At 39.5% G+C, this 14415-nt stretch overlaps 2 protein-coding genes across 3 annotated transcripts in view; one reads left to right on the top strand and one right to left on the bottom strand.

The window, feature by feature from the left end:
* Nucleotides 1-1058, bottom strand: part of LOC150077921 (programmed cell death protein 4-like) — an 81640-nt gene extending 80582 nt beyond the window's left edge. For both annotated transcript variants that reach the window (XM_090385572.1, XM_090385573.1), the window contains exon 1: nt 653-1058. In XM_090385572.1, the coding sequence (XP_090241698.1) occupies nt 653-944 (292 nt within the window). In that variant the 5' untranslated portion in view covers nt 945-1058. The remainder of the gene's footprint in view (nt 1-652) is intronic.
* A 7980-nt stretch (nt 1059-9038) lies between these two features.
* Nucleotides 9039-9518, top strand: LOC150077920 (uncharacterized). Its single transcript, XM_090384405.1, has one exon. The coding sequence runs from the start codon at nt 9039-9041 to the stop codon at nt 9516-9518; it is 480 nt and encodes a 159-aa protein (XP_090240531.1).
* Nucleotides 9519-14415: the final 4897 nt, after the last annotated feature.

Genomic DNA, 14415 nt, shown 5'->3' with positions numbered 1-14415 from the left:
CTAAATAAGTTTAAGGCTCAGCTGGACAGGTATTTCAAATGAACAGAGGGGTGAAGTGGTTATTTTTTTTTGGCTGATGCTACATAAGCTTGCTTTCTTGCATCAAATGCCTCTACTAATGATAGTCTGCAGTCCATGGGGACTTCTCCTGAGTCCAAGGATGCCCTCATAATTATATCATAATCATAAGTGTATTAACAAAAAATGTATATGAATTGCGCCTGCTGCATACCTACAGACATTTTGTACAACCTTTCAGAAGACTTACAATGTTTTCTTTTTGTCATTTCTTTGTCATATTTTATTCCACTGTAACTATAATCACCAGTAATATGCCTAACTTTAAATGGTACAGATACATAGTGTTTCTATTGCACCAATATCATTGCATATAAATTATTTTAACCATGCCACTTTGTTTTTTGTTTTTGTTTTTTTTGGCAGCAGTATGCCGTTTTGTGGCGATTAATAAAAATTCAATGGGCACAAAACATAATAGCGATTACAATAATGTTTATAGTTCGGTCTTTTAGGTCTTCTTTGGAAAAAAAAAAAAAAAAAATTATGAAGGAGTTTAAACGAAAGCGTTTGTATTGGTAATTGAGTCAAATGAATAAAAATAAATAAATAAATAAATAAATAAATAACGAACCCTTCTTCGGAAGCCCTCTACCATATCCATTCCTTAAACGCCGGCTATTTTTAATAAAACGTGAACCGTTTGTAACCTGTCCATTACTTCCCATAGACGCCAAAAGCTTTGAAGGCCTTTTCGCCCTGCGTTTAATTCTTTCGTCGATAGATAATTTATTAGGAGATATACCAACAACGTTCTCAGGTGTTTCACTCCTTACAATTACATTTGGCAGGTCGGCGACTTCAAAAGGTTCTTCAAAACTAACATCTTCAGCATCTCCATTAAGGAAAACAGCCTCGGTTGCCATGGTTATTTACAGTAATATATTATAAGCACTTCAACGCACGTATATAAAACTAACAAATATGAGATCTATAACAAAAAAATCACAACCGCAAATAAAAAGTCTCAAAAATCAACTGCTGCCAAACTCTCAGTTGTCAAACAACATCCTTTAAAACGGAAAAACACCGGCTGTTCGTAAATTGTGAAATCTATTAAAAACCCATACGAAATATGTAACATCAAATATTCATAAACTGTGTGGTCACTAGTAATAAATATAAAGTTGGATATAATTTAATGTGAGAAGTGAAAACAAAAATTATTATTTTATTATTGTGGCAAATAAAATTATAATTTAATTTATGAGACTATGTGAAAACCATACCTATTTCTGGTTTTCATTATTGATATATCTCAAAAAACATCTTGGGTGTCACGTGCATAAGTTTCGTTATTGCTCATTGGCGCAAAAACAGGAACAGTATGTAGATAGTTCTTGCAAGCAACACGTACTCAAATAAAATTAGCATTTGATGCTGTGATACTAGAGATTCATGTGTGTATATATGCCTCATGTAGAGATATATCCAAATATTGTAAATAATTGTTCACTCTTTTATTACTTTCTATCACTCTCTACTCCTAATTTTTTTATCTCTTTATATATCAATTAGCGTATAAAATTACGCTGGTTGGTATATAAAACTACTGCATGGGCTATTTGCAAATAACATCATAATACAGTAATCAGTTTTCGATTATTATATATCCTTCCGATAGCTATAATCGAAAAAGAATTTATTTTTCTTCCTATTAAAAGAACAAAAAAAGAAGTTTCATATTAGGGGCAAGGACATGCGAGTTAAAGCGATTCCGGTCAGGCACTTACCAGTGCTCAACTACCTGGAGGATCCTCCTAAAATTGCGAGCTCTTAGACCCTCACGCTTTAATAGCGCTCAGAGGAAGGTGATTGCTTCATCCAGTGTTCCAGACGGTGATACTCTTTCGGCAAATCTATTTTTGTTTTCCTCCATTCTTCAGCCTTTTTTTTTTTTTCCATAATTTCCGATTATGTGAAATTTTAGCTAAGTTAACTTTGAAAACTTCCTTACCCTCGTGGTCAGACAATCGTTGCAATCGTTACCCTTCTAGATCTCTTCTCATCCAGGCATTACCTCATTGTTTTATCATAATCCAGGAAACCTGAAATCTTCCTCCAACAAAGAGGCAAAAATGGAATGAAGGCTAAATGCTATTACAGACATAATATATTGTCTGCTCTCGTAGCCATAGTCACATAACCATACAGACTCCACTCTCATATCAAAAAATTTACTCTCTAAGACAATTAAAGAACTCACCAATTAACTTTCCTTTATTAACCTTTCAATAAGTCTTGAATGTTAATATTGTTATCGTAAAAGTATCCCTGTCCTTGGAGGTAAACATGCAACATTCTTGGGAGTGCCTATTTTTCAATGATGTTTAGATATGTTCCGGTGTTCACAGTGCCTTTCAGCAGTAGAATCAGGTCAAAAAGAGTATATCACCAAAATATGCCTCACACCATTACAATTCCTCACCCAGGCTGTGCTATCATACACAACAGGATAGTTCCAGTGCCTCTTGTGGTTTCTCCATATATGAACTCTTCCATCCATACTGAGAAGCGTAAATAGGGCTTACGGGCCACATGCTCCAGCCACTGTGATCTTGATGGGATCATTGAAAGACAGAACAGGCCCTCGGAAAAATGGCCTCACTGGGCATACCTTCTTTCCTGTACGACAGGCCTAAAATTGTAGTCTGTGCCAACCTTAAAAAAATTGAAAAAATACTTTTGTGCCCTGATATTTATCATTCCATGCATTTTTCTTATCTGCCACTTTTATAAAAATTAATTAATTAAATTCCGTTTACTAGCCCTCGGTCACGAGTTCCTAAAATGCAGAGAGGCAACAGCTCCAGACAAGCCAGTGGTTGCAGGTTTGTCGAAAAGGCATTCTGGACAAAGTGCCGGCCAGCGTGGCCGTTCAGAGAAGTACCATCTATACAGCACAGAAAACATGTTGAAAATGCTGAGACATTGTCAGACCCCGGGACAACTGATGCAACAGCTATAGGTGCTTACAGTAAAGCATGAAGACACATGTTTAAAATACAATACAATACAATTCAATTAATAGGAAAGACAAAATTATTGACACCTGTAGTTTAAATTAAATACACATAACTGGCGTGACTTGGCTATCATTAAAGTCTCAAGATTAGCTAATGCATGAGAAATTGCAGTTCAATACATAAAGACCAGAGGAACCGGACGAGGTATGTGTACCCCTAGACATCTACACTATAAAGTCAGGGTGAAAGGAGAGGAAGGGTGTAACGTTGTGGTTATATTTAGTTCGGTGGAGATTTGGTATGAGTTTAGCCGCTTGTGACAGGAGAGATTTGTTATGGGCTATTGCATATATAGATCGTATCTATATTCAAGCCATTGACAAAGAACAGTGTTGAATGGGAATTGCCTTTCGATTAAACGGAGTCCAGTTAGTAAAAGGGCTAGTGTTGGTCGAGTTAGTAAAGGGGTTAATCTTGCTGCTTTCCTGGAGATTCTCCAAGCTGTGACTTCCCAAATTTCTGGGAAATCAATGTTCGCGTTGTACAGTTTTGTAAAGAAAGAAAGGATGAAAGAGAATGGGGCTGTGGCACTGGTTTTCATAGTTTAAGTGAAGAATAATACGCCACGGACCGTTGAGGCAGTAACTGAGATAATTTAAAAGTTAAAATTAATACAAGAAGTTTTCAGGGTGACGAACCCGTTCCTCGGCAAATAAAAGTAAAAATATACATACATACAGAAATGCAAACATAATATAAACGTTAAGAATACAATGAATACTAAAAGGCTGTGTGTGCTCAGATGACATTTGAGAGCGCGCACATGAACACGAGATTGTACAGATATTCATTCACTAGATCTTCAGCTTATTGTTGGTGCACGGGGCGTATATGGGATTGTTGCCAGCGTTTGTCGTGCTTAAAAAGTATTGACTTAAATAGGGTGTAGCCTTGTACCTCTGCAGCGATTTAAGACTTTTGGACAGCTGGATATATTTAATGATTCTAACCATAGGCAATGACGATAGTACCGAGATTGGTCAATCACCTCACAATCGCGTCTGGGGTTGAGGCCATGATGAGTTGACCAAAATGTTCCGCGATTGCGGAGTCCTCAGTGTCACCCAGGCGAATCGACCTATCGTGTTCCGCGAGGTGGTCCTGAAGACGTCTGGAGCTCTCCCCTATATACACTGGTGTGCAAAACTTAAGGATCAACACTATTTCTAAAGGTAACAACCACAAAATCAAACGAAACAGCCTGTGGCGATTTGCATAACTGTGGCCGTTTAGTGGAAAGCTGGTGCACATGCAAAAATTGAACCGTGATGAGAGGGCTCACATAAACAAATAAAAACAGCAGTTCAGCAGTTAGGTGCAAATTACCGAATGGTGAGCACGATTGTTACAGACGTTCCATTGGCTTCATACAGTGCTACAGACAACATATGGCCAGAAGAAAACATCTGGAGGGCTTTACCAGGGTTCGAATAATTGGGAAGCTCGAGAAAGGTCGAAGTGCAAGGAGTGTGGCTGCAGAGTTCGGTATCGCCCATAGCATTGTCTCACGTGCGTGATCGGAACAACAGGTACAGCTGTTCGAAGAACCAATGGTGGTCGTGCACGAAAAACAACGCCCAATGACCGCTATATATTCCTAGAGGCCAAGAGGGACCGACACCAGACCCCGGAATCCATTGCAAACCAGCTGCACAGGTGCATAGGACGCAGGATATCGAGGTTAACTGTGGCCAGGCGACTTCATAAAGGAGGATTGTTTGCCCGACGGCCAGTACGCTGCCTCCCTTTAACACCTGCCCACCAGAGACACCGTTTACAGTACTGCATCGAAAACAAGGACTGAACAGCAGCGCAATGGGGTAAGGTACTGCTTACTGATGAGACTAGATTCAGTCTCAGCAGCGATTCTGGACGTCAGCTAATCTAGCGAGAGTTTGCCACACGGTATCACCCCGCAAACATCACTGAAAGGGATCGATATGGCGGTCGAGGTGTTCTCGTCCGTTATCTTGGATTATTATTGTTATTTGCCATATGGTGCAAGGAAGCCTGAGACTTATGCTGCACTAGCCAAAAAAATTCTGAATTACCCTGAGAGAGAGAGAGAGAGAGAGAGAGAGAGAGAGAGAGAGAGAGAGAGAGAGAGAGAGAGAGAGAGAGAGAGAGTCAGAAGTAGAAGGGAAAGATCAAGAAAGAGAAGAATGATGATATCCAGCTCAGGACCCTGAGTATGCCAAGTCCATACTCACCAGATGTGAGCCCCTGGGATGGACGTACACAACTCCAAATACTGGAAGGCGGCACTGTTCCCAGTGCACGCTACTATACTGAGGTAATTCTACCCCATGTACATCTGTTCCGAGGTGTCATTGTCCCCGAGTTCGTGTTTATGGATGATAATGTCACACCCCATCGCATTGCACCTGTTGATAAACGCTTTTGGAAATTAAGGATATTGTTCATATGGATTGGCCTGCCTGTTCCACCGATCTAAATCCCATCAAACACATATGGGACTCTGGGGAGACACCTAGTCACACCCACCAGAAAATGTTCACCAGCTGAAGACGGCGCTGACAGAGGAATGGTCGATGTTACCGCAAGAACTTATCAACAACATTGTTCTAAGTAGTGCAAACAGGCAGTGCAAAGCCTGCATCGACATTAGGGGGTAGCCATATCTCTTACTGAGGACCACCTCTTCCCTTTGTTCCATCTTTGGCAATGATGCATCTGTATCATGGCAGCCTGTGCTATGTTGCCATTTTTGAATAAAGTCCCACTGTACTGTTTTGTTTCCGATGTTGTGTCGGTGTTGTTTACTTCATCATTATTTCTGTACCTCACGAGGTCCCTTTGGTATTCTTTTCCCATATCCAGGCCACTCCTTTGAGAAGCTACAAAAAAAAAGCCAAATTATGATATTAGGTTCCCCTGTAAATGATTACATCTACCCATATTTATTTTGTCTGTAATTGCGTGTGTTCTTGTAAGAAGCTAAAAAATTATTATTATTATTTTAGGGTTGCCCGTAATTGAATAAATTAACCCGTAGTTGTGTCTGTAAATTGCGTGTGTTCTCTGGTCGATTTGCCTGTTTTGCTGGACGAAAAATCCCAGTTTTTGGTAGAAAAACCTTGCTATCTACGCCTGATACTAACTCAGCTACGGAGTGAAAAAAGCCCACTAAATTTCCTCGCGTCATCGACGGAATTCGAATCTGGGCCTTTTCCACCCGGTGTGGGGAGGACGGTGACGATACCAATGTGCTACACGCGCAGACGTGTGAGAATCTACAGGTGAAAACCTGACCGGTCCTTAAGTTTTGCACACCAGTGTAGTAAACTGCCGCAATCGTGGCAGGTTACGCGGTATATAATTCCGCTGCGTGAGCGAAGAGTGGGTGTTTTCGTGCTCGAGACCAGAAATCGTAAGCTCCTACCGAGGAGTTGTACTGTAATATGTAAAATCTTACCAAAATAATATTTTGTGGAGGAGGGAGATTTATTTAAGGTAAAACTTATAATATGGCAATATGGGGGAGCGAACCTTACAAGCCAAGCAATTAAATTAGACAACGTTTATGAAGGTCAGCGTTAAGCTTGACAAAGGCTAATGGCCAGGAAGGGGGTGTACTTCGGTTCCCAGCGCATAGGAGCATCCAAAACAATGGAAACTGGTTGCAACTGTTATTAGTAAAAGGCGTCAACTCTGGTAAACAATAGCGCGGTGGAAAATGTGCTGTCGGGACATCTCTTTAATCGGTTACACCTGGACAGTGAAAACAGAACAAATGCTGGGAATTAGATATAAGACTGGCGGCTGGCTGTCGTGATGGCAAAGTTGTTAGATCGTGGGAAATTAGTCTACCACAGTGTAACTATAAGCGGCTGACTTCAAAGGTACTGACAGCCTGAGAAATTTTACAAAGTTCTCAAAATAAGAAGGGATAGGGCACTAAACGGACACTGTGAGAAAGATTAAAATTAGCTCTGAAGATACATACAGCTTGAGAAATTTTAAAGGACGAATAGGAAATAGGGAAAGTTGATAAAATGAATAAGATTGGTTATTAACTGAAAATTAGAGCGGATTTGACATATGTAGGCGGTACAGAAATTGAGATGTACAAAAAGTGAGTGAAGAGGGGGAGAGAGGTGAGACCCCGCAGTTGAGCATTAGGTGGATGGTTATGGAAACGAGTTAGGCGTCAGATCCCGTAGTTGAGCTTTATGCGGGTGTTTACGAAAATGAGTTAGGGGAAGACAAAGTGAGATTCTTGTGGGTGTTTGGGGAAACGAGTTAAGAATGACAAAGTCGAGATTCTTGTCAGAGTTGTGAAAATGAGTTAGAACAGACAGTTGGGTTTTTCGTCGATATAGGTAAAAATGTGTTAGTAACATGTACAGTTGAGAGTTCTGTTGTAGTAGAAAATATGTGTTAGTTAACATTTGAGCGTTCGGTCGTGTTGGAAAAATGAGAAGGGTAGCGCCCTGGGAAGTTTTCTTCTGGAAAGAGTTTTAATAGGTGGAGCGGAAAAAGCGAGGGTAGCCCCTATGAGCTTTCTCCTTGTGAAAGGTTTTAATAAGGCGGAGAAAAAAGAGCGAAAACTGCAGAATTAGTAGCTCGATGGAGGAGCGAAACTGCAGAATTAGTAGCTCGATGGAGGAGCGAAATCCGCAGAATCAGTAGCTCGTGAAGGAGCGAAAACTCGGAATTAGTAGCTCAATGAGAAGGAAGGAAGCAGTGAATGGAAGGTAGCCGAATAAAGTGGAGGAAGGACGCCAGATCCATGCAGCAAGGAGTTCCTGATAATTATCTATAGCAGTTCCAGGTGAAAGCAGATGAAGGAGAACCTCAGTGAGCCAAAAATGGAAGTTTGAAACCTCCCTGGAAAGGAAAGAAAAAAGATAATAGTAAGTAATGTAAGTTAACAAGGACTGTTAGGAAACAGTATAGTGATTAATTAAAATGAAAAAGAGTGGTAGCACTAAAAGTAAATTGATAGATAAATTATCTCTGAAGTAAATTATAGATATACAAACAGAGTTTAATTATTTAAATAAGGCTATTGTAGAATGCAAGATAAACGAAAGATAAGTAAGAGATTAGATTGTTGTCAAATGATTATATAATGTGTTAGGAGGATAGTAAGGTTAATATGAGAAGGTTTTATAATGTTTCAAGGATAGATAATTGTATATAGTGATTGTATTAATCAAGAATTGTTGGTTCAAAGAGGTTCAAAGATAGATAATTGAATTATAATTGAATTCAATTCAATTAGATAATTGATTGTTTTAAGGATAAATAATTTAATATATAGTGATTGTATTAACGAAGAATTGTTGGTCCAACTGAAAGACTAATAGGAAAGTTATGATTGGTCTTCAGTTATTGTAACAGAATGGTGAGAACACAGAGTATAATGATGAAAATAGCATATTGATTGTTAATATAAGAATAATATATGCAAGGTATCCTATATTTAACTTTGTATGCATATTACATGTTTTTTATTCAATTGCATATTATGTTGTATATATATATATATATATGTAAATAAACTTTGTTGCTTATTAAAATGTGTTGTTTGTTATTCCTGAACACTCAGCCCTTCCGAAGGGAATTATAATTAATTGAGAAGTTCCCTTGAATTTGGAATTCTCCTGTAAAGTAAAGTCAGATGTGTAAGTGGGGAAATTTAAACTAAGGTGGATAAATACATAAGGGAACTAAAAAAATAAAATAAGAATAAAACTAAACATAAATATATATCATCATTTTCTTTTAAATTCCACCCCCCACAGTACGCATTTCATTCGGTACTCACGCAGGATCTTAGAAATCTGATCTGAGGCGCTTGGATAGTAAGGACTATAAGCAGTACGTACACTGTCGCGGGGGGACGGAGGACGGGGGCCTCGGGCGAGTTGCAAGCCTTTGTGCTTGTAGCAGACACCTGGCTAACACATGGGCTGTGTATCCACAGTTGATTATGTCAGCTTTTATTCTGGAAACCTCGGTGCGCCTCTTACTAAAAACACTGATTTTATTCTGAATCTTAGCAGCAAGCGATTAACCTCGGAACAGACCAATGTTCTCGCCTCCGGTATGAAATTTGCCATTCTACCATCGAGACCGCCAATCACGCAAATTTCCATGGGAGTAGAGGCATCCTTAGCCAACCTACCTGAAGAGACTGCTAAGGATATCCGCTTCAGTACGGCCTCTGTTCTTCAGTGTGCCTGGCGGGCAAACTCCAACCTCAACCGCCAGCAACACGCTGCTCTTAACTCCATCAGCAAATACAACACCATCGTCGTGCTATCCGCCGACAAGGGACGTCGCACGGTTATACTGGATCGTTCGCAGTATTTGAACAAGGCACTCGCCGTCCTACAAGATCCTAATTTTTACGAACCGGTAAGAACCCACCCATCAAAGTCTTAGGGAAACTGGAAGCAAACATTAACAAGTTGAATCTATGTGTGGCTCAAATCGGGTAAGATCTCAATGTTGACAAGATGGCAGTTGCGTGCCAGGGGCTGCAAGCTTCTGCAATTCTATGGCCTGCCAAAAAGTTCATAAGCCGGGCGTTCTTCTTCGATCCATCGTGTCCTGTTGCAATTCGCCGACATACGAACTATCAAAACAAGTCGTCCGTCTCCTAACGCCCCTAGTGGGAAATATCGCCCATACAGTTTCCAACAGCTAGGAGTTCCTTCACCTCATCAAACAGATTACAGTTCCTGATGACGAGATCATGGCGTCCTTCGATGTTGTCTCTCTATTTACCTCCATTCCAGTCCAACAGGCCGTCGTTTGTACCAGACGGCTTCTAGAGAAGGTCCCAGCCTATCGGATAGAACATCACTATTTGCAGAAGACATCTGTGCAGCTCTTAACCTGTGTTTGTCAGGTGGTGTCATCGCATTTGGCGATTCTCTGCTCTGTATACACAGATACACGGTATGGCTATGGGAGCGCCTGTCAGCTCCGTCGTCGCTAACATCTCAATGGAGGAATTGCGATATTAGCGACGAGGAACACATGTTCCTCGTCGGAATATGTGTTCCTCTAACAGGAGTTAGAGTATGACAAGTATGACAAACGCTGGCAGCAGTCCAATATACCCCTCGTGCACCAACAATAAGCACCAGATCCTAGTGAATGAATATCTGTACAATCTCGCGTTCATGTGCGCGCTCTCCAAGTCATTTGAGCAAGCACAGCCTATTTAGTATTTATTCTATTCTTAACGTTTATGTTTGCATTTCTGGTTGAATGTATATTTTTACTTTTGCTTGCTGAGGAAGGGGATCGTCAGCTTGAAAGCTTTTTGTACTAATGGGCTTGGCACACCCAGGGTCCTGAGCTGGGTATCATCATTCTTCTTTTTCTTGGTGATTTCCTTCTACTTCTCTCTCTCTCGGTAATTCTCAAATTTTTTTTTTGGCTGGTGCAGCATAAACTTCAGGCTTCCTTGCACCATATGGCTAATAATAATAATAATAATAATAATAATAATAATTTTAACTTATTAAATTATCTTAGTTACTGCCTTTAGTGAAAGCAAGGTTGTTGTAGCAGATTGAAAGTGAGAAGTCAGAGTAGTTTCGGCAGTCAACCATGAAAGCTCTGGAAGAGACAGGTTCATAGCTAGACTTATGGTCCATTTAAGAAACCAGTATTCAAGGGAAGAGATCTTTTTGAAGTTTGCGTTGGCCACATCGGCCCAGACATGGAAAGCATAGAGAATTTTTGGGTTGATGATTTTGGAGAAGAAATTTATTAAGATATGGGCAGAGTGCATATGTTGAAGTCTTTTTTTTGCCAGCCAAATAGTTCTTATAAGTGTTTTTCACAGGTAGTTTAAATGAGTAGCGAAGTTGAATTTTGAATCGTAGAAAATTCCCTTATGGTCGGTTGCGATAGAAATTTGTTTGTGCATTCAGTGAGGCGGTTATCGGAAAGATGCTCTTTTTAAGGGAGATTTGGAAGTGACTGGTTTTTGAGGGGTTGAAATAGTGATTGAAGGATTTGAGGTAGAAAGCAAACTCCCGATATCTTTGTTACAGATCAGCTCTTCAGTGCAGTTAGCTGATTGACTTCAGTCTGAGGTGGCGTTGATTTTAACATTTTCATTTTCTACCACTTAAGGTGGTAGAAAATGAAAAAGACCTGGGAGTAATCGTGCAGTCAGATATGAAGTTTTCTGAGCAATACAGCCAAGTTGCCGGGGCAGGTCATGGGGTTTTGTCAATGATATATAGGAATTTTGCTAGCAGGGAAAAGGAGGTGATTGTCTCTCTGTATAAGGCAATGGTCAGGCCACGCCTTGAGTACTGCGTACAGATCTGGAGGCCTCATTTTAGGAAGGATGTAGATTTGCTTGAGCGTGTACAGAGAAGGGCAACAAGATTGGTGAGTGGAATGAAGGGATCCTCTTACCAATAGAGGCTTAGGTTCTGCAAATTGCAGTGGCTGGAGACTAGGCACCTACGCGGTGATCTGATTGAGGTGTATAAGGATACCCCTGAATGGGTTGAGCACGCTGAATTCTGGTGGGATCCTTCCACTTGTTCAGATTACGAACCTAAGGGGCATAAATTCAAATTAAGGAAAGACAGATGTAGAATAGATGTGCGGAAATTTTTCCTGAGCCAGCGGGTGGTTAATTGCTGGAACAAACTCCCATCTGTAGTTATTGAAGTCGATAGGTTAAATAAATTTAAGGAGGAACTGGACAGGCATTTGGAGGAAATGGTGTGATTTTTTTTTTTTTTTTTTTGGCTGATGCTGCATAAGTTCATACACTCGCTTTCTTGCATCACATGCCACTACTACTACTACAACATCTTTCGCATAAGACATTACATACTTATGAGTTAGCAGGAAAGTTTGGAGGATTGCAGAGAACATTATTTGCCGATAGTGTCCCGCCCATGGAGTTTCCAGATGAGCAAATGCCACGATAGGATTTTTTTTTTTTTTTTTTTTGAAGTTTGCTGTTAGGGCCCTTTATTTGAGGAGGTTGGCAAAGAGATTTAATAGTTACCGTTGAAGAGGTAAAACTGATCGAGGAGAGTCAGGAGAGCGTGTGTGGAGACCGCATCGAATGCAGAGCTGAAGTCTGTAAATTATGTTGATTTGAATTTTAGAATCAAGAGCTTTCAGAATTATTTGGTTTATTGCGAGAAGGTTGGTCGATGTGGATCTTCCGATAATTCCGTACTGAATCTGGTTATAATGTATTGGAAAGAGTTGCTTCCTCACTGTTGGTAGCATGTATCTTTCTAGAAGTTTTAGTACAGAGGATGGGACTGATATTGGCCTGATATCTTTGTTGCTTTTGATGTTTTTACATTTCGGTATTGGGAAAATTTTGTAAGGAGTCCATTCTGCGAGGAAAAACTTGTTATTTATGGCCTGATTGAAAAACAAGACCAGAAGGTCTAAAATGTAGACACTAACTATTTTGATCATGAGAATCGGTTTGTTGTCGTGTCCTGCGGTACCTTTAGAAGTGAGATTTTTTTTTTCATCATCTCTTTTGAGACAGAAATACTGTTTAATTTGTTGATCGACGACATACATTCTTTGAATTCTGGGGGAGGGGATTTGTTTTGCTGTTGAAGCGAGTTGTGTGTTCCAATCAGCAGTTGAAGTTGAAATCTGACAGTAAAGGATGGGATATTTTGAAGAATATTATTGCTTTTTTCTTAATCCTAATAATTGTGAATTGTTGGATTTCTTTCCTCTTTAGTTTATTTAACTTATTATGGTGAGCTAAGAAATTTAGATAGTCGTTTTCCAAATTAGATTTTTTTAAAGTTTCTGAATGCCTTTTGCTTTAATTTGAAAAGGGGCTCAAGTTGTGGTGTCCACAAAACATTTGATTTGAAAGAATGAGCGGTGATTTTTGAGATTGAGGCAGATCAGTTCGAGAAGAATTGTATGGTCAAAAAGTTGACATCTATTTCGTGGTATGCCACAAAAAATGCAAACACTACACAGAACTCTTAGAAAAGTAACTGTTGGACGTACTCTGAACATCAATTCCTTCGGTTGTCATCACATATCCGTTTACTACAAAAAGAGTGAACTGTGACAGTCAGACGATATCACTTTCATCTCCGTGCAACAGTCCACAGCTTATTATTATAACCATTTACACGTTAGGCCATTCATATAACAATTGGAAGGTACCGAACAGTTTATGCAAGCCAGCCAGACTTTAGTATTGAACTTTCTGCAGTTCTCTCATGACCGTTAGTAGTGGCAAATGATTCAAGAAAGCAAGCTTATATATTATTGTTGAAAAAAACTACCTACGTTATCAGTCCATCCCCTCAATTAATTTGTGTAATTCCTCAAATTTATTCAATAACAACTTACTACATCCGACCTGAACTTTCCCATCATAATGAGGAAACGAAAATATAATGGTCTCAATGGATAATGATGTAGAATAGATAATTAATGGATTCTTTTTGGTAGCACATGCTTGTCATGCAAGTGATTTCTTATGGGAAAATTAGAGAGGGACATGTGAATTATTTCATGATCCTTCCAAATTTAGATCCTCCTTGGCACTCATTTTTAAAAAGGTGTTGCTAACAACCTGTTCCAGTAAGAGGCTGATTAGGCTTTCCGTACCACTACCTTTCAAAGGATGCCATCAAGCATAATCATTTTGGAACTGTGGTGGCCGAGATGGTACATGTGTTTAGTGATCTTCACTAAGGGCAGTGCGAATGGAGGGTGCATTGGATGTGCTGCACCATGGCCCCAGATGTAGGAGCCCCAATCGAGGGAGCCATCAAACTCCCAACATAAATAAACGAGTCCTTTAATCCCTTTTGCACCCGGATCCCCAAGTATCTTTGCACGGCTTTGTCCCAAAACTGTATAATGTATAATCGTTACCGCGTGGCTCTATTATCGGTTGCAGTAGGTTTTAACGCATCAGCAACTTAGGGCTTATTGCACTGTATGCACTCCCGGCTAAAAGTTTGGAATCGCATTTAATTTTTTTAATTTTCAAGTTTTTCATTAAAATAAGGCCAACTTGTTTACCAATTTTTATTAAATATTTTCTATTTTGTATTTTAATAAAAAAAATTGAAATAATATTTAAGAAATTTCTAGAATATTCCAGAAAGCTGTAGAAGATTTTCGCTGTGGTAGAAATTCTAGATGAATCTAAAATATCTAGAAAGTTGGAGTATTGTTTGAATATTACAAAGAAATTGAGATAATTCAACAGAATTGAGATAATAATATGATTGAGGCTGAAACGTATAAAATCGATCACCCGTCATTCAGAAAGAGTTTCTGTTTCTGA

Source organism: Mastigoproctus giganteus, chromosome 11 (assembly GCF_048544385.1).
Source record: "Mastigoproctus giganteus isolate SK-2022 chromosome 11, ASM4854438v1, whole genome shotgun sequence".
Lineage (NCBI taxonomy): Eukaryota > Metazoa > Arthropoda > Arachnida > Uropygi > Thelyphonidae > Mastigoproctus > Mastigoproctus giganteus.
The sequence above is the reverse complement of the archived record's forward strand: the minus strand, read 5'-3'. Positions and strand labels throughout refer to the sequence as shown.